This window comes from Carcharodon carcharias, chromosome 10, assembly GCF_017639515.1.
Source record: "Carcharodon carcharias isolate sCarCar2 chromosome 10, sCarCar2.pri, whole genome shotgun sequence".
Lineage (NCBI taxonomy): Eukaryota > Metazoa > Chordata > Chondrichthyes > Lamniformes > Lamnidae > Carcharodon > Carcharodon carcharias.
This window is the reverse complement of record NC_054476.1, coordinates 92663311-92684431: the sequence shown is the minus strand read 5'-3', so window position 1 is coordinate 92684431 and position 21121 is coordinate 92663311. Positions and strand designations below refer to the sequence as shown.

Below are 21121 nucleotides of genomic sequence, written 5' to 3'. Positions count from 1 at the left end.
AAAGGGGGGAATTGTAGAATTGTGGGGAGATAGGAGGGCAGGAGGCATTGGGAAGATCTAGGTGGGAGGACATTCTGGATTGGATCACAGTTGCGGGGATGAAGGTGTGTGTCTGTTCGGGGGCAAGGGTTGCTCAAACATGATGGAGAGTTTGACTGAGGTGGGGGGCGGTCACAGTCGGAGGGGTTATATGTTCGGGGAAGCACTTCTGCTCCTTCTGGCCCAAAAGCAGTGTTGCAAAGACACTAAATTGCAGTCCAAGTCTCACTTTAGCTCTTAGGTTTCCCCAGTCCCAGGAAACCCAGCCGGCCAGGAATCAAACTAAAACGGAGAAAAAAATCTGAGGCCCACCTCATGTGGGTGGATAACAATTGAATAGCAAATTTCTTTTTCAGGTTCAATCATTTTTATTTAGTTTTTATGATCCCAATTTAAAATATATTGAGGATATAATACACAAGGGTGGAAATGAGGATAAAGGTGGAACCGATAGACTTAGTGAATTTGAATTTGCAGAAGGCATTTGATATGGTGTCACATAAAAGATTACTGCTCAAAACAAGAGCTTGTGGTGTTAGCATGGATGGAGGGAAGTTTGACTAACAGTAAAAAGAAAGTCTGGATGAATGGGTCATTTTCAGGTTGGTAAACTGTAATTAGTGGAGTGCCTCAGGAATCAGCGTTGGTGCCTCAACTATTTATGATCTATATAAATGACTTGGATGAAAAGGACCAACTGTATTGTAGGATAATACAAAGATATGTTAGAAAACAAGTTATGAGGAGGCTACAAAGTCTCTGCAAAGACATAGGGATAGGTTATGTGAGTGGGCAAAAATTTGCCAGATGGAGTATAATGTGGTAAAATGCAAGGTTATCCACTTTGTCAGGGGGAATAGAAAAGAAGAATATTATTTAAATTGAGAGTCTGCCAAATGCTGAGTCATAGCAGGATCTGGGACTGCATCACAAAAAGTTTTGCAGATACAGCAAGTAATTGGCAAGGTAAATAAAATGTTGGACTTCATTACAAAGAAAATGGAACATAAAAGTAGGGAAGTCTTGCAGCAACTGTACAGAGCTGTGGGCACACCTGGAGCACTGAGTACAGTTTTGGGTTTCCTTATCCATATTTGCACTGGAAGCACTTCAGAGAATGATCACTAGATTGATTTCTAGGATGAAGGGGTTGTCTTGTGAGGAAATGTTGGGCCTTTAGTCATTGGAGCTTAGAAGAATGAATGGTGATCTTATTGAAACATAAAAGATTCTGAGGGGGCTTGACTAAATGCTAAAAGGATGTTCCTCTTGTAGAGAATCTAGAATTAGTTTACAAATAAGGGGTCTTGCATTTAAGACAGAGATGAGGAGAAATTTATTCTTTCAGAAAGTTATTAGTCTTTTGAATTTTCTTCCACAGAGAGCAGTCATTGAATATATTCAAGGCTGAGTAGGTCAGATTTTTGATTAAACCAGGGGTAAAGAGGTTTGGAGGGCAAATAGGAATGTGGAGTTCAGGCCACAATCAGATCAGCCATGATTTTGAATGGTGGGGCAGGCTTGATGGCCGAATGGCCTACTCTTGCTCCTATTTCTTATGATCTTATGAAATGGATAATCACTTAACCAAGTGTAAAAAGGTGCTTGACTTACCGCATGATATACAGCGTTTTAATTCTTCATGAAAGAATTCATATTTACCACAAATGTAGCAACCTTTAAAAAAAAGATTCCATAACTTGCTGCAGATTGTTAAAACATATAGCTACGTGTAGCTACAAGGAACAATTTAACTTTTCAAGTAGCATATTATAAATTAGTCTGTACATTAAAAGTTAGGGAGGTCTGGGAAGAGTGTCCTGCAGTCAGCATCGCTGTGAAGCAATCTGGGAAGAGTGTCCTACAGTCAGCATAGCGGTGAAGCAGTCTGGGAAGAGTGTCCTGCAGTCAGTTCTTGTTGAAGATAACAAGAGTGACATCACAAGGCAGGTCAGAACCAGCGCGAGTATGGGGAAGCTTCAAAAAGTGACATCAGCACAAAGGTGAGAGCTGATTGGTAATTACTAGGTAAGTGTTTATCTCCAATTTTTTTCTCCAGTTCAAAATAGATTCAGCTAAGGAAAGGTAAGGGTTCTAGTTCTTATTTAAAGTACATAAATAATTTAACTTTTTTCTACTGTATTTAACTTAAAGTAAGGGTTTTTTTTCAACTAGAGGCAGGGCAGCTCAGTCCCGTATTATGTGCTGCCTGCAACATGTGGGAAGTCCTAGATGCTCCTTGCGTTCCTACCGGCCACGTGTCCAGGAAGTGCTAACAACTGCAGCTACTTGAGTGGCAGCTGGAGGCACTGAGGTGCATTTGTGAGGCTGAGAGTTTCGTGGATAATACACTTTTAGACGTGATCACCCCATAGCTCATGCAAGTGCAGACAGAGAGGGAATTGGTGACCATCAGTCAGAGGAAAGGTGTCAGTCAAGAACTCAGAAAATCGTCAGAGTGCATGTCGCACTTGAACAGCTTTTCTGCTTTGGAAAACGGTGAGAGTGACAGTTCCTCTGGGGAGTGCAGCCATGCTCATGGCACTGAGAGTGGCTTAGCTGCACAGGGGGGAGGAAAAAGAGGGGAAGAGCAATAGTGGTAGGAGACTCGATAGCAAGGGGAACAGACAGCCGTTTCTGCGGCCGTAGACATGACTCCAGGATGGTACGTTGCTTCGCTGGTGCCAGGGTCAAGAATTTCACTGAACAGCTGAGGGCATTCTAAAGGGGGAGGGTAAACAAACAGAGATTATGGTACATATTGGTACGAACGACATAGGTAGAAAGAGGGATGAGGTCCTGCAAGCAGGATTTAGGGAGCTAGGAAACAGATTAAAAAACAGAACCTCAAAAGGTAGTAATCTCTGGATTACTTCTGGTGGCACGTGCTAGTGAGTATAGAAATAGGAGACTGGTCCAGATGAATGCGTGGCTGGAGAGATGGTGCAGGAGGGAGGGCTTTAGACTTCTGGGACATTGGGACCATTTCTGGGGGCGTTGGGACCTGTACAAAGCATACGGGTTGCACCTGAACCGGAATGGGACCAACATCCTTGTGGGGACGTTTGCTCATGCTATTGCGGAGGGTTTAAACTAACTTGGCAGAAGGATGGGATCCTGAGAGGAGGTTCAGTAGGGGGAGATGCACAGCCAAAATTAGAAGAGAGAGCAAGTGAGGCTGGAAGGCATAGAAATTATAGGCCAGTTAAGGCACAAAGGAGCTTGGCAAGGTTAGATGGTATTTATTTTAATGCAAGGAGTCTGACAACTAAGGCAGATGAATTGAGGGCACAAATTAACACATGGAGGTATGATATCATTGCTGTCACAGAGGCTGGTTGAGAGAGGGGCACGATTGGCAGCTCAATATTCCAGGACACAGGATCTTCAGGCAAGACAGGGAAGGAGATATAAGGAGGGTGTATTGCAATATTGATCAAGAAATCAATTACAGCAGTAAGGAGGGATGACATCTTAGAAGGCTCCTCAAAGGAAGCCATGTGTATGGAACTGAAAAACAAAACAGGAGCAATCACATTGCTGGGAGTGTACTATAGGCTCCCCAAACAGTCAGAGAGAAACAGAAGAGCAGACATGTCGGGAAATTTCAGAGAAGTGTAAAAATAATAGGGTAGTAGTAGTGGGGGGTTTCAACTTCTCCAACGTTAACTGGGTAAGTCATAGTGTGATAGGTTTAGAGGGAGCGGAATTCTTAAAAAGCATCCAGGAGAGCTTTTTAAGCCAGTATTTAGAAGGTCCTACAAGAGAGGGGGTGGCCTTGACTTAATTTTAGGGAATGAAGCCAGGCAAGTGGTAGAGGTATCAGTGGGGGAGCATTTTGCAGATAGTGACCATAACTCCATTAGATTCAAGGTTGTTATGGAAAAGGAGAAGGATGGGCCAGAAATCAGGGTTCTAAATTGGGGGAAGGCCAATTTTAATAAGATCAGATATGATTTGGCCAGAGTGGACTGGGAGCAGCTACTTTTAGCTAAATCTGCGTCAGAGCAGTGGGACTCATCCAAGAAGAAAATAGGGAGAGTACAGGGCCAACTTTTTCCATAAAGACTAAGGGTGGGACCTACAAATCCAGGGAACCCTGTATGTCGAAGGATATACAAGATTGGATAAAGAGAAAAAGGGAGGCTTATGGCAGATACCGAGGGCTCAAAACAGCGGAAGTCCTAGAGGAGTATAGAATGCATAGGGGGATCTTAAAAAGGAAATTAGGAGAGCAAAAAGGGGGCAAGTAAAAACATTGGCAGGTAAAATAAAGGAAAATCCAAAGTTATTTTACAAGTCCACCAAGAGTAAGAGGATAACTAGGGGGAAAGAGTAAAGCCCACTAAGGACCACAGTGGTAATTTGTGTGTGGAGCCGGAAGACCTAGGTAGGGTTCTAAACGAATACTTTGTGTCGGTGTTCACAAGTGAGAGGGACGACATGGGTATGGAAATCAGGCAGAACGATTAGGATATAATTAAAGAAATTAGCATAGAAAGGGAGGAGGTTCTAAGTGGTCTTGCAGGCCCGGAGAAATTGTATCCCAGGCTGTTGAGTGAGGCAAGGGAGGAGATAGTAGGGGTGCTGGCAATAATTTTCAATACTTCTCTAGACACAGGAGAGGTGCCAGAGGACTGGAGGACAGCCAACGTGGTACCGTTATTCAAGAAGGGAGGAAGGGATAAACCAGGGAACTACAGGCCAGTCAGCCTAAACTCAAAGATAAAAACAAAAAAACTGAGGATGCTGGAACAAAACAAAAACAGAATTACCTGGAAAAACTCAGCAGGTCTGGCAGCATCGGCGGAGAAGAAAAGAGTTGACGTTTCGAGTCCTCACGACCCTTCGACAGAACTCAATGTTGGGGAAACTATTGGAAGCAATTCTGAGGGACAGAATTAATCTACACTTGGAGAGGCAGGGATTAATTAAAGACAGTCAGCATTGTTTTGTTAAGGGGAGGTTATGTCTGATCAATTTGATTGAATTTTTTGAAGGTATGTAGATGGGGGCAATGCATTTGACGTAGTCTACTTTGACTTCAGCAAGGCTTTTGATAAGGTCCAGCATGGGAGACTGATAATGAAGGTAAGAGCCCATGGATCCAAGGCAATTTGGCAAATTGGATCCAGAATTGGCTGAGTGGCAGGAAGCAGAGGGTGATGGTCGAGGTGTGCTTTTGTGGCTGGATTCCTCTGTCCAGTGGGGTTCCACAGGGATCGGTGTTGGGTCCCTTGCTGTTTGTGGTATATATAAATGATTTAGACTTGAATGTAGGAGGGTTGATCAGTAAGTTCGCGGATGACATGAAAATTGATGGGGTGCTAAATAGTGAGGAGGATAGCCTTAGATTACAGGATGATATAGACCAGCTGGTCAGATGGGCTGATCATGGCAAATGGAATTTAATCCGGATAAGTGTGAGGTGATGCACTTGGGCAGGACAAACAAGACACAGGAATACATGATGAATGGTAGGACCCTGGGAAGTACCGAGGATCTGAGGGACCTTGGAGTGCATGTCCAGCGGTCCCTTAAGGTAGCGGGACAGGTAGATAAGGTGGTTAATAAGGCATATGGGATACTTGCCTTTATTAGCCGAGGCATAGAATATAAGAGCAGGGAGGTTATGCTGGAACTGTATAAAATGATGGTTAGGCCACAGCTAGAGTATTGCGTGCTGTTCTGGAACCCGCAATATAGGAAGGATGTGATTGCACTAGAGAGAGTGCAGAGGAGATTTACCAGGATGTTGCCTGGGGTGGAGAGTTTTAGTTATGAGGAGAGATTGGATAGACTGGGGTTATTTTCCCTGGAGTAGAGAAGATTGAGGGCAGACATAATTAAGGTGTATAAAATTATGAGGGGCATAGATAGGGTAGACAGGAAGGAACTTTTCCTCTTGGGGGAGGGATCAGTAACCAGGAGGCATAGATTTAAGGTAAGTGGGAGGAGGTTTAGAATTTTTTCACCCAGAGGGTGGTGGGAATCTGGAACTCACTGCCTGAAAGGGTGGTAGGGGCAGAAATCCTCATAACATTTGCACTTGTGATGCCATGGCATACAAGACTATGGGCCTAGTGCTGGAAAATGGGATTAGAATAGTTAGGTACTTGTTTGACTGGCACAGACTCAATTGGCCGAAGGGCCTTTTTCTGTGCTGTAGACCTCTATGACTCTATAAACCAATTAAACTTGCATGTAGAATCTAAATTGGTTTGTATGAAATATTCCCTTTGTTGCATTTACAAGTATTCAATAAATACATGATATTGTTTTAAGTTCAAGAACGAGAGAAAATTTTACTTCAAATAGGCCTTCTCTTATCAGCCTTCTTTCTAAACTGAAAGGCTTAAGAATCTCTTCTGCTGTCTAATAATTCATCACTGTGTAACAGATAATCAATGTTCTTACCTTCCATATTGAACTTGCCAAAGATATGGACATTGGCAGGGCACAAACATGGCTGATAATGCCACCTATGTGTGGTATTCCGAGAAGATTCACCCGCATTAGAATCCTCCTTGTGAGTGTTGAAATAGTCACAGTACGTAGCTGAAATAAATTGTAAATGATTCATACACAATATTTCAAAATAGGTATCATTCTTTCACAAATACTTATCAATATTTTGGGTCTAGACCCTTTTACAGAACAAAGCTTTTTCAGTTCTTTATAGACAAGTTGTCTGTTTCTAGCACTAAATAAATTATTTTGAGATGCCCAGCATTAGGGTTTTTTTTATTTTTGTATCTTTTATTACCCTACAGCTAGATATTTAGCACATTTTTCTGAGCCCTTTTATTTTAGACAAAAGTAAAAGACCAGGAAATTGAAGAATTTACTGAAATGCTATTGTTACAAATGTGTAGTTGTGGCATTAAATATTCCTTTTTAAATGGGCAACAAAACCCTTAAAGATGGCTGCCAAAAGTCACCCGACTTTCCACCTCAATGTGTCAAGCTTCCAGAAAACCCAAGTGAATTGCAGGTAGACAAATCCAGACGAGTGAAAACATTCCAATTTCAATTTGCATTTCCACCAGGGTGAACAGAAACTCTCTGTGGCTTCCCTGGAGGTGTGAATAGCTCTTTCCCAATTCCTGAAACCTGGGAGAATAGGAACCATTCAAGTTTATAGCTGAAACATTTAAAATGTTAATTACCTCAGTTAAAAGGACAATGGATAGGACTATGCCCCATGCTAACCCAATATCTAATATGGGAGCACGATTCGACAGTTTGGGATAGCAGCCATTTTAAGTTTTGAACTGGATAAAGTCTGCCTGTGAACAGCCACTTTGTCTGCAGAACCGTCTCGAACATCATGGCAGAAACACCTTGAAATAGAAATCACTTCTCATCAAATATTGGACTGCTATACTATATCAGGCTGCCAAGAGCCACTACCTGCAGTACTGTAAAAGTGAAAACAGGAGCCTCTGTTCACTCCTAGAACCTGTTCTGCTTGCTGAGTCCACCAGCGAAGATAAACACCAACATTTTCAACTACAAAAGCCATCACAGTGGCTAAACCTAACCTCAAGTTTCACCCCTTCACTTCAGAAAAAATAAATTCAAGCAATGGCCCTGCAATACCTCACAGAAACTGATTTGAAATCTCATTTGTAAGTATCTTTTTATCTTTATCTGCTATTAATCCTTGTATCTGTATTTTGACTAATAATTTTATCACTTTTAAGGAACTTTCAGCAGTAGTTTTGTAATACACTAACCATTATCTTGTTTAAGGCTAAAGCTTGTCTGCTGGATTATTTTTAAATAGAATCACTCATAAATTAAATGGGGGCTACACCCACACACATATATATTCTTAGCTCACGGACCACTTTAAGGAAATGCATTTGCATGGTCATAACTTGTTTAAAGTTCGCTGTAGATACCTGTATCGCTTTACCTTTATTGCTGACAAAAGTACAATATTGATTCAACATGTTTTTAATCAACAGGCAATTTTTGGTTAATAATGTTAATCTTTTCATGAAGAAATTGGTACATATATACACAGTAGAGTACAATATAGTCAACTCTTCTTAGTTCAAAAGCTGCTTTATTCAAATAGTCTGTTAATTTGAATTGAAATCTAAAGAAAAAATGCATTCCAGTGACAGTGTATTGATAGTCCTTTATCTAACTTATATCTTTTTGTTTGTATTATTAAGTAATTCAAGTTCAAATTCTCATGGTAATTGGGCACTAAACAGTGATATCTGATATACTTTATTGACATTGAGTTCATAATAGAAAGAAAAGAAAGGAAAGAATGACTTGCATTTATACATCACATTTCAAAAGAACATCAGAACTTAAGAAATAGGAGCAGGAGTAGGCCATTGGGCCCCTTGAGCCTGCTCCACCATTAAGATCATGGCTAATATAATTGTAGCCTTCACTCCACCTTCCTGCCTGCCCCCCATAAACCTCAACTCCTTCATTGACCAAATTTCTGTCAAGCTCAGTTTTGAATATATTCAATGACCCAGTCTCCACTGGTCTTTTGGGTAGAGAATTCCAAAGATTAGCATCCATCTGAGAGAAGAAATTCCTTCTCATCTCCACCTTAAATAGGAGATCCCTCATTTTGGAAGTATGCTTTCTAGTTGTAGATTCCTTTGCGATGGTAAACATCCTTCCAGCATCTATCAAGGCAATCTTACATATTTCAATATTCATTCTTGTAAACTCCCTGGAGTATAAAGCCAACCTGCTCAACCTTTCCTCATAAGACAACCACTTCATTGCAGGAATCAGCCTAGTGAATCTTCTCTGAATTGCCTCAATTGAAAGTATATCACTCTGTAAGTAAGGAGACCAAAACTCTGCATTGTATTCTAGGTTCAGTATCAGTAATACTCTGTACAATTGTAGCAAGACTTCCCTACTTATAAGTTCCATCCCACTTTCAATAAAGGATGACATTCCATTTTTCTTCTTAATTACTTATTATACCTACATACAAACTTTCTGTGATTCATGTACAAGGACGCTAGGTCCCTCTGTACTGTAGCAATTCTGCAGTCTCTCTACAATAATATTCCACTTTTTTATTCTTCCCTTCAAAGTGGGCAACCTCACATTTTCTCACATTATACACCATCTGTCATTTTTTTTGCCCATTTATTTAACTTACAGATTTTTGTCTCCTCCTCACAACTTGCTTTCTTACCTATCCTTGCATCATCAACAAATTTGGCTACAATACAATCTATATCAACGATTTGGACGACAGGATAGAATGTTAGTTGAGACTCCAACACTGATTCTTGTAGCACCCCACTAGCAGTTTACTAATCTGGAATGACCCATTCATCCCAAGTCTTTTTCCCGTTAGTTGAATAATCCTCTATGCATGCTAATATTTTACCCTCAACATCATGAGCTCTTAGCTTGTGTAGTAAACTTAATGTGGCACCTTATCGAATGCCTTTTAGAAATTCAAATACGCCATCTCTACTGATTTCCCTTTATACATCCTCCTTGTTATACCCTTAAAGAACTCCAATAAAATTTTCAAACAAGATTTTCCCTTTCATAAAACCATGGTGACTCTTTAATTACGTTGGGCCGTAACTTCCAATGCAGTGGCAATCGAGTCGGATTGCAACTCTGCTCGAAGGTACTTACCTGGAAATTCAGGCAATACTATCTCGCCTCACCTTCGAACTCAGGCTGGGTGAGATCTGGTGAAGTACAGCACGGTCCCAGGGTCTACAGTTGAGGGAAGCTCGGTCACAGTTAAGTAAGCCACACCCCTATTTTTTACAGCACTAGCTGCTGTAAACCAAGTAAGTTTAAAGGTCCAGCCAGGTTTAAAGAACTTTGACAAGCCAGGGTGAAGGTAAGTGTATAAGCTAAATGGGTATGATTTTGGGGGGTGCTGGGTTGGGTCAGTGGGTGTGGGGAAGTCAGCAATCAGTCCTTGGTGGGAGGGGTGGGAAGGTTGGCAGTTGGACCATGGTGGGAGGGGTGGGAAGGTTGGCAGTGAGGCCATGGTGGGTAGAGGATGGTTGTGGTTGGCAGTCACGCCTCGGGCGAGGGAGTTCCTGTGGGCCGGCGGGGCAGTCAGGACCCCCCTGGGGGTGTGGGGGAAGTCATGCTGGGTTGGGTAGTCCTCTAGGTGAGGGGGGTGTAGTTGATAGGTGGGGGTGATGTGTTCCGTGGGGGTGGGGTGTCCTGAGGAGGGGTATGTGGTTCTCACTCACTTTTGAAGCCTTGGGATGGAAACCATCTGATCCTAATGATTTGCCACACATTGATGTTATTATTTTCTTCTTTATTGTTATATAACTTATGTTTATTTTAGCAAGTCCCCGTCCTTGATTCAATATTAGTTTCCTTGAGATGTTCGGCATTCTATATTCCTCCTCTATTGTAAATACTGACACAAAGTAATCACTTAACAGGCAATAAGAGTTCGGGATAATATGTGGATAGCCATCAGGAAGAGTATAAGAAGAGTTTAGATATATAGGACGTTTGCCAATCAAACAGACATCAGCATTGGAGACTGCCAAGTGTGAAGATAGTCTGAAGGAGTGCAGTCCAATGGCTTAGGGACAGTATAGGTCAGAACAGCAAATTAAAAAACTCCAGTTGCAGTAGAAGATTCCATAGACAGGGGACAGATAGGCATTTCTCTAACTATCACTGAAGGTCCCTCATTGTATGTTTCATCCCTGCTGCTGGACATCACGGAGAGGGTGCAGAATATTCTGCAGGGGAAATGGAATGAGCCAGAAGTTGTGGTACAAATTGGTACCAACAATATAGAGAGGGCAGACATTGATCTCCTACTGTTAGGTTTTCAGGAGCCAGGGAGGGAATTAAAAAGTAGCACTTCAAAGATAGTAATCTATGGATTACTCCCAGTGCCACACACTAACAAGAGTAGAAATAGAAAGATAACGAGGGTCAAGCGTGGCTTGAAGAACAGTGCCAGGAGGAAGGGCTTGAGGTTCTTGGGGCACTGAAACCAATTTTGGGGAAATTCAAAAGGGACATTTGCACCTTAACAGGACTGGGACTAATGTCTTCACAGGGAGGTTCACTAGTGTCGTTGGGGAGGCTTTAAACTAAATAGGCAGTGGAGTCGGCACCAGCATGTAGATGTAGAAAAGAGGAATAAGATGCATAAAGTTAGAATATTAGGCATTGCTGGAGAAGGGAATAGTTCCATATTAGATAGGAGTGGACTAAGAAGAAATAGTAAGTTAATGGTGGATTCAGAGTGCAGGAGAATGTAATAAAGTCTAAATTAGGGTTACTGTGCATGTATATGAATGCGAAGAATGTGGTAAATAAGATTGGTGAGTTACAGGTGCAGATTGCCATGTGAAAATATGAAGATGTTGCTATACAGAGACTAGGCTCAAAGAAAGGCAGGTTTGCATATTAAATATTTCTGGATACAAAGCATACGGGACAGATAGAAAAGAAAGGAGATGGGAAGGGGTGGCAATATTGACTAAAATAACATTGCAGTGTCGGAGAGAGAGATGTCCCAGAGACGTCAAGGACAGAATCTATTTGGCTAGAACTCAGGAACAATAAAATGCAATTACATTGCTTGGTGCAATTTATAGACCATCAACCAGTGGTAAAGATGTAGAGAAACAAATTTGTAAGGAAATTATTGACAGATGCAAGGATTATAGAGTAGTTATGCCAATATGCCAGGTGTGATCTCACCAAGGCTCTATACAATTGCAGCAAGACTTCCTTACTCCTGTACTCATCAATCAACACTCCGTCTCTCCAGATTCATCTCAATGGCTTGAGGGTAAAACTACCTTAATTACCCTAATATAGAACATAAGAAATAGAAGCAGGAGTAGGCCATTCAGCCCTTCAATCCTACTCTGCCATTCAATGAAATCATGAATGATCTTCTACTTCAACACCATTTTCCTGCACTATCCCTTTACCCCTTGATGTTTTCAATATATAGGAATCTATCGAATTCAATCTTGAACGCATTCCATTAACTTTTGTTACCCTCCCTCTATGGCTAGTATATCTTTCCGTGGGCAAGGAGACAAAAACTGCACATAATATGCCAGGTGTGGTCTTACCAAGGGTCTATATAATTGCAGCAAGACTTGCTTACTCCTGTACTCAAATCCTCTTATAATAAAGGCCAAACACCATTAGCCTTCCTGAAGCCTTGCTGCACCTGCATGTTAGCTTTCAGTGACTTATAAACAAGGAGACCCAGGACTCTTTGGACATCAACACTTCCCAATCCCTCCGCATTCAAGAAATGCTCTGAATTTGTTTTTCCTACCAAAGTGGATAACTTCACATTTTTCCACATTATATTCCATTTGCCATGTTCTTGCCCACTCACTTCAACTGTCTAAATCTTCCTGAAAACTCTTTGCATCTTCCTCACAACTCAGATTCCCACCAAGTTTTGTGTCAACCACAAACTTGTAAATATTACTTTTGGTCCCCACATCTAAATCATTGTTACAGATTGCAAATAGCTGGGACCAAATACTTTAGGCAAGTTGGTGGAATGAGCGGACAAGTGGCAGATGAAATTTAATGCAGAGAAATGTTAAGTGATTCATTTTGGTAGAAAGATCACAGAGAGAAAATATAAAATTATGGGTACAATTCTATAGGGGGTGCAGAAGAAGAGTCCTGGGTGTATATGGACATAAATCATTGAAACTGGCAGGACAGATTGAGAACATGGTTAATAAAGCGTGCAGCACCTAAGCTTTATTAATAGGGGCATGGAGTATAAAAGCAAGGAAGTCATGTTAAACTTATATATAACACTAGTTCAGCTTCAGCTGGAGCAGTGTGTCCCATTCTGGGTGTCACACTTTAGGAAAGATGTGAAGGCATTAAAGACAGTGCAGAAAAAAAAATCATAAGAATGGTCCCAGGGATGAGAAACTGCAGTTACATGGATATATTGAAGAAATTGGCAATGTTTCCTTTGGAGAAGTGATGGTTGAGAGGAGGTCAATATCCTAGGTTTACCATTGACCAGAAACTGAACTGGACCAGCCATATAAATACTGTGGCCACAAGAGTAGGTCAGAGGTTTGGAATTCTGTGGAGAATAGCTCACCTCCTGGCTCCCTAAAGCATATCCACCATCTACAAAGCCCAAGTCGGGAACGTGATGGAATAATCTCCACTTGGCTGGATGAACAACACCTCGACAAGCCGGCCTGCTTGATTGGACCCATGCACCAAATTCAACATCCTTTCCTTCCACCACTGACACACAGTGGCAGCAATGTGTACATCTACAAGATGCATTGCAACAACTCACCAAGGCTCCTTCAACTGCACATTCCAAACCTGCAACCTCAACTGCCTAAAAGGACAAGGGCAGCTGATGCATGGGGGCACCACCACTTGCAGGTTCCCCTCCAAGGGGATTTCACCATCCTGATTTGAAACAATATAGCCGTTGCTTCATTGTCACTGGATCAAAATCCAGGAACTCCCTACATAACAGCATTTTGGGTGTTCCTACACCACATGTTCTGTAGCAGTTCAAGGTGGCTCACCACCACTTTCTAATGGGAAATTAGGGAAGGATAATAAATGCTGGCTTAGCCAACGACATCCACATCCCATGAAAGAATTTTTAGAAATTGATAGCAGTATTCAAAAACATGAGGGGTCTGGACTGTGTAGATAGGGAGTAACTATTCCTGTTGGTGGATAGATTGAGAACACGAGGGCACAGACTTAAGGTATATGGTAAAAGAAACAATTGTGAGATGAGGAAAAACTTTTTTCATATAGTGATTGGTTAAGGTCTGGAATGCACTGGCTGCGAGTGTGTTGAAGGCAGGTTTAATCGAGGCATCCAAAAAAGAACTGGATTGTTATCATACAAGGATCAATCTGCACGGCTACGGAGAGAGGTCTGCGGTGTGGCATCGGATAATTGCTCCTCCAGAGAGCCAGTGCAGTCACAACGGGCTGGATGGTCTCCTGTACTGTGACAATTCGCTGATTCTGTGCTGTTCACCATTTACTTATTTACAGAATTGAAGAATCTTTACAGTGCAGATGGAGGCCATTCAGTCCATCGAGCCTGCACTGGCTCTCTGAAAGAGCATTCTACCTAGTCCCACTACCCTGCCTTATCCCTGTAACCTTGCACATTCTCTCTTTTCAGATAGCCATACAATTCCTTTCTGAAAACTACGATCAAACCAGCCTCCACCACCCTCTCAGGAAGTTCGTTCCAGATCCCAACCACTCTCTGGGTGGAAAATCTTTTCTTCATATCACTTTTGCTCCTTTTGCCATTTATTTTGAATCTATGCCCTCTAGTTCTTCATACTCCCTTGAGTGGGAACAGTTTCTCACTATTTACCCTGCCCATACCTCTCAGGATCTTGAATACTTTTATCAACTCTCCTCTCAGCCTTCTTTGCTCCAAGGAAAACAGTCCCAAACTCTCCAATCTGACCTCATAGCTACAAATCTCTGTCCCTGGAATCATTCTTGCAAATCTCCTCTGTACTCTCTCAATGCTTTCACATCCTTCCCCAAGTATGGCACCCAGAACTGGACGCTGTACTCCAGATGAGGCCTAACTAGTGTCTTATACAAGTTCAACATGACCTCCTTACTCTTATACTCAATACCCCTACTAATAAAGCCTAAGATACTATATGCTTTATGAACTGCTCCCTCAACATGCCTGGCCATCTTCAAAGATTTATATACATATACACTGAGGTCCCTCTGTTCCTGCACCTTCTTTAGGGTTTCTCCCTTTTTTTTATACTGTCTCCATATTCTTCCTGCCAAAATGAATCACCTCACATTTCTCTGCATTGAACTTCATCTGCCACTCTTCTGCCCAATCCACCAACATGTCTAAGTCCTTTTGAATTTCAAGACTATCCTCATCACAGTTGACAATGTTTCCAATCTTTGAATCAGCTGCAAGTTATGAAATTATGCCCTGCACACCACAGACTAGGTCATTAATATATATCAGGAAGGTCAAGGGTCCCCACACTGACCCCCCAAGGAACTCCACTACAAACCTTCCTCCAATCTGAAAAACATCCATTAACCACTACTCATTGTTTCCTGTCACTCAGCCAATTTCTTATCCAAGTGCCTACTCTCCACTTTATTACACAAGCTAGAATTTTGCTCACAATTCTGTTGTTTCAAAATTGCATCAAATGCCTTTTGAAAATCCATATACATCACGTCAACAGAGTTGCCCTTATCAACCTTGTTTCCCCCTCAAAAACCTCCAGCAAGTTAGTTAATCAGCTTTTCCCTTAATTAATCAATACTGGCTTTCCTTAATAATCCTGCACTTGTCTAACTGACAATTCATTTTATCCCAAATTATAGTTTCCAGAAGCTCCCCTACCACAGAAGTCAAACTGACTGGCCTGTAGCTGCCAGCTTTATCTTTGCACTCCTTTTTGAACAAGGGTGTAACATTCACAATTCTTCAGTCCTTTGGCACCACAACTGTGTCTAATGAAGACTGGAAGATTATCACTTGTGCCTCTGCAATTTTTACTCTCACTACCCTCAGCACCTTTGGAGGTATCTCATGCAATCCCAGTGCCTTATCAATGTTATGTAAAAATAACCCTTTCTAAAACCTCCTCCTTCTGAATTGCAAATTCTTCTAATGTACCACTTACTTCCTCTCTCACCTCAGCCTGGGAAGCATCTTCTTCCTTTGCAAAGACAGATGCAAAGTACTCATTTAATACCTCCTCTACTTCTCCTGCCTCCATGTGCAAGGCCCTTTTTTCATCCCTATTCGATCCTACTCTTTCTTTTACCTCCCTTTTATTATTTATACGCTTAAAGACCACCTTGGGATTCCCTTTTATGTTAGCTGTCAGTCTCTTTTCATGCTCTCTCCTTGCATTTATTAGTTTTTTTCACTTCCCCTCTGGTCGTTCTATATTCAGACTGATTCTCTATCATATTTTCTACCTGACATCTGTCATACGTGCACTTCTTGCTTTTCATCTTCACCTCCATCTCTCGTCAACCAGGGCGCATTGGATTTATTTGGCCTACCATTCCCCTTCAAGGGAATATACCTTGACATTGCCTGCAATACTTTTTCTCTGAACGTAGCCCATTGTTCAGCCACCATCTTTTCTGCCAACATTTGATTCCAACTCACATGACCCAGATGCATTCTCATCCCATAGAAGCTGGCTTTCTTGCAATTAATTATTCCTGCTCAGAATTGTTCCTTATCCTTTTCCATGGCCAACCTAAATCTTATGACACAATGGTCACTGTCCCCCTACACGCTCTCTTGGGGTCAACCCATTCCCCAGAACCAGGTCCAACAGTGCCTGACCTCTCGTTGGATCGGAAACATACTGCTGTAGAAAATTATTTTGAACACATTCCAGAAACTCTCACCCCTCTTGTCTCTTTGCACTATTCCTATCCTAATCCCTTTGCACTATTCATGTCCCAGTCTATATTTGGATAATTCAAGTCCCCCTATTATAATTGCTCCATAATTCTTGCACCTCTCTGTGATTTTTTTGCAGATTTGTTTCTCTACAACCCTTCCACTAGCTGCTGGCGTATATATTACACTGATCAATATTATTGCATTTTCTTCATTCCTTACCTATAGCCAGAGAGATTCTGTCTTTGACCCCTCTGGAACATCCTCTCTCTCCAGTACTGTAATGCCATCTTAAATCAACACTGCCACTTCCTCCCTTTTCTTCCTTTCCTGTCTCTGCTAAACACCTTGTACCCAGGAATATTTAACACCCAGTCATGCCCTTCTTTGAGCCAGGTCTCTGTTATAGCAATAAAGTCATAATTCCATTTGTTAGCCTGTGCCTGTAGTTCACCACTCTTGTTAACCACAATCCATGCATTGACATACACACATTAGTCCTGATTTAGGCATTTTTACTTTCCTCCTTACTCTGACCCATCTAATGATTACTACTGCCTGCTCTAATTCTATCAAACTCATCAAGCACTCTATCTATCTTGATACTAGTCTCGGATACATCCTCCTTATCAGTTAATGCTTCTCTACTTCCCACTGCCAGTTCCTCTCCTCTCCGAATTTCCCCTCAGGTTCCCATCTGCCAATCTAGTTTCAACCATCCCCAACAGAACTAGCAAACCTCTCCACAAGGACATTAGTCCCTGTCCCGTTAAGGTGTAACCCAGTCTTCTTGTACAGGTTTTGCCTGCCCGAGAACTGGTCCCAATGCCTCAGAAATCTAAAGCCCTCCCTCCTAATCCATTTTTCAAGTCACGTGTTGAACTGCTCAATCTTACTATTCTTATGCTTACTAGCACGTGGCACTGGGAGTAATCCTGAAATTACAGCTCTTGAGGTCCTGATTTTTAATTCCCTTCCTAACTCCCTAAAATCTGCTTTCAGGACCTCATCCCTTTTCCTACTTATGTCATTGGTCCCAATGGGACCATAACCTCCGGCTGTTCACCATGCCCCAAAAGAATGTCCTGCAGCCACTCTATGACATCTTTGACCCTGGCACCAGGGAGGCAACATGCCATCCTGGAGTCATGTCCATGGTTGCAGAAACACCTGTCTGCTCCCCTAAGTATGGAATCCCCTACCATTATAGCATTTCCAACCTTTCTCCTCCCCTGTTGTGCAGCTGCGCCACCTGTGGCTCTTGCTAGATTCCTCTGATGAACCACCTCACTCAACAGTATCCAAAATGGAAAAATGTTTAGACAGCAAGATAGCCTCAAGGGATTCCTGCACTACCTCCCTGTTTCTCTTAGATACTCTGGCAGTCACCCATTCCGTCTCTGTCTGTGTATTTCTTAGCTGCAGTGTGACCACCTCTCTAAACATGCTACCAACATAATCCTCAGACTTGCGGATGCACCATGGTGACTCCCGACACCGCTCGAGTTCTGCAGCCCGGAGCTGTGGAAAATCAAAGAGCAGAGACAAGGCAAAGGAGACAGGTATTAATATGGGAAATGATAAACAGACTGTGACAGGAAGGGACAGAAAGTACAAATCTAACAGTAAATCAGCAGATAAGGCTAGATGCTACAAAAATAATAAAAGGACAAAACTAAAGGTTCTGTATCTAAACACACATAGCATTCAAAACAAAACGAATGAATTGATAATGCAAATAGAAATAAATAAGTATGGTCTAATAGCCATTACAGAGACATGGCTACAAGATGACATACATTGTGACCTGAATATTGAAGGGTACGTGACATTTAGGAAGGACAGGAAGTTAGGAAAAGGTAGAGAGGTGGCTCTGTTAATTAATGATGGTCTTCACACATTAGAGAGGGATGACCCAAGTTCAGGAAACCAGGATGTAGAAGCAGTTTGGGTTGCGATGAGGAATGATAAAGGCAAGAAGTCACTTGTGGGAGTGGTGTACAGGCCTAATTGTACGGTAGGACAGAGTATAAAGAAGAGATAATGGGAGCTTGCCAGAAAGGTACAGCAATAATCATGGGGGATTTTAATCTACATATAGGTTGGAAAAATTGTGATAGTTTCTTAGAACAGCACATTTTGGAGCCAATCAGCGAGAAGGCTAAATGCGATCTGGTATTGATCAACATGATAGGATTAATTGATAACCTCCTAGTGAAGGCACCCTTAGGTAGAAGCAATCATAACATGAGTGAACTTTACATTCATTCTGAGAGAGAAATGAGTGCGTCCAAGACTAGTATATTAAACTTAAGAAGGGCAATTATGACGGCATGAAAACAGAGCTAGCTAAAGTGAACTGACTTATGAGGTTAAGGATTATGCCAATAGAAGTTCAGTGTCAGACATTTAAAGGGATAGTTCAGAATACACAGAATATATGCATTTCAATGAGAAAGACAAAGTCCAAGAGAAGGGCGTACCATTTATGGTTAACTAAAAAAGTTAACAGCAGTATCAAACTTAAAGAAAAAGCAAATCATTACACAATGATGGGTGGCATGTCAGAAGATTGTGAAGAATGTAAAGAACAGCAAAGAATGACAAAAAGATTAATAAAGAGGGAAAAATTAGAATATGAGAGAAAGCTAACTAGTAATATAAAGACGGATGCTAAGAGTTTCTATAGATATTTAAATAAGGAAAGAGTTAAAGTGAGTGTTGCTCCTATAGGGAGTGCGTCTGGGGAATTGAAAATGGAAAGTAGAGAAATGGCAGATTAATTAAACAGGTATTTTGCTTCGATCTTCACTGTTGGGGACACAAGTAAGATCCCAGAAATAGCTGTAAATCAGGAAATGGAAGGGAGGGAGGAACTCAGGGAAAAATTACAATTACCAGGGAAGTGGTATTGAGCAAATTGTTGGGGCTGGAGACTGAAAAATCCACAGGTCCAGATAGATTTCACCCTAAGGTCTTGAAAGAAGTGGCTAGTGAGATAGTTGATGAACTGGTTTTAATTTTCCAAAATCCCCTAGATTGGGGGAAGGTTCCATTAGATTGGAAAATAGAAAATATGACTCATTTACTCAAAAAGGAAGAGGGACAGAAAGCAGGAAACTATAAGCCAGTTAGCCTAACATCTGTCATAGGGAAAATGTTATAAGCTATTATTAAAGATATTATAGCAGGGAACTTAGAAAAATTCAAGGCAATCAGGCAGAGTCAACATTGTCCTGTAAAAGGGAAATCATGTTTAACCCATTTATTGGAGTTCTTTGAAGGAGTCACACGTGCTGTGGATAAAGGGGAACCGGTGGATGTACTGTATTTAGATTTCCAGAAGGCATTAGCTAAAGTGCCACATCAAAGGCTATTGCAGAAAATAAATGCTCATGGTATAGAGGGTGACATATTGGCATGGATAGAAGATTGGCTAGCTAACAGGAAGCAGAGAGTTGGCATAAATGGGTTTTCTTTGCAATTGGCAGGATGTCACAAGTGGTGTGCCACAGGGATCAGTGCTAGGGCCTCAACTTTTTACAATTTGTACAATACTTGGATTAAGAGACCGAAGGAATGATTGCTAAATTTGCTGACAAAGATAGGTAGGAACGTAAATTGTGAAGAGGACATAAGGAGGCTACAAAGTGACATAGATAGGTTAAGTGAGTGGGCAAAGATCTGGGAAATGGAGTATAACGTGGGCAAATATGAAATCATTCATTTTGGCAGGAAGAATGAAAAAGAAGCTTATTATCTAAATGGTGAGAGATTGCAGAGCTCTGAGATTCAGAGGGATCTGGATGTTCTAGTGCATGAATCGCAAAAGGTTAGTAGGCAGGTAATTAGGAAAGCTAATAAAATATTTTCATTTATTGTGAGGGGAATTGATTACAAAAGTAGGGAGGTTATGCTTCAGTCGTACAGGGCATTAGTGAGACCACATCTGGAGTCTTGAGTACAGTACCGGTCTCCTTATTTAAAGAAAGATGTAAATGCATTAAAAGCAGTTTAGAAAAGGTTTACAAGACTAATACCAGGAATGGGCCGGTTGTCTTATGAGGACATGTTAACGTATAAATAATCACACTGCTTGGCAATCACCTTGTTAAAGACAATTGCTGGTTAAACAGGTGATGGACATTGATTATCCCATCTAAATAGAATAAAAGGAAACAGCTGGAACACATTGTGTGGCAGTGACTTGGAAGTCAGTGGCACTGAGGAGTTGTCTTAAAAATGAACCAGCTTGAACCAAAAGACCAGCCTGGTTTAATTCTTCCACCACAACCACTTATTGTGTGTAACATGGTAGCAGATGATGAATTTTAAGCTTTGCTGATTGATTGCTGTAACTGAAGCTTTTTGTCTCAATCCCCTGGAGGAAAAGAAATGTACTGTTGCTGACAATTTAAGTTACAGAATTGCAGAAGGACAGTGCAAAATTGCAAGGTTTGACTATCCGCCAACTTTTTTCCGACTCTGAACCTTATTAGAAATGGAAGGCTGAAGTTGAAGTGTGGACCCGAGGTACTCCCATGCCCCAGAAGAAGCAAGATATGGCTTTGGTGTTATCGTTATAGCCAAAAGTAAGATAAGGAATAAGATATTTTCTGAGTGGAAAGTGGATGATTTGGATAATGAAGAATGATTGAA

General features: G+C 41.5%; 1 protein-coding gene across 1 annotated transcript in view; it reads right to left on the bottom strand.

Annotated features, from left to right (window-relative positions):
• Window positions 1-787: 787 nt before the first annotated feature.
• The window catches only part of LOC121282853 (mucin-6-like), a 286476-nt gene continuing 266142 nt past the window's right edge, over window positions 788-21121 (bottom strand). Inside the window, exons 29-31 of the mRNA XM_041196667.1 lie at window positions 6457-6597; window positions 1654-1716; window positions 788-798 (exon numbers count right to left, since the gene is read on the bottom strand). Coding sequence (XP_041052601.1) covers window positions 788-798; window positions 1654-1716; window positions 6457-6597 — 215 coding nt within the window. The remainder of the gene's footprint in view (window positions 799-1653; window positions 1717-6456; window positions 6598-21121) is intronic.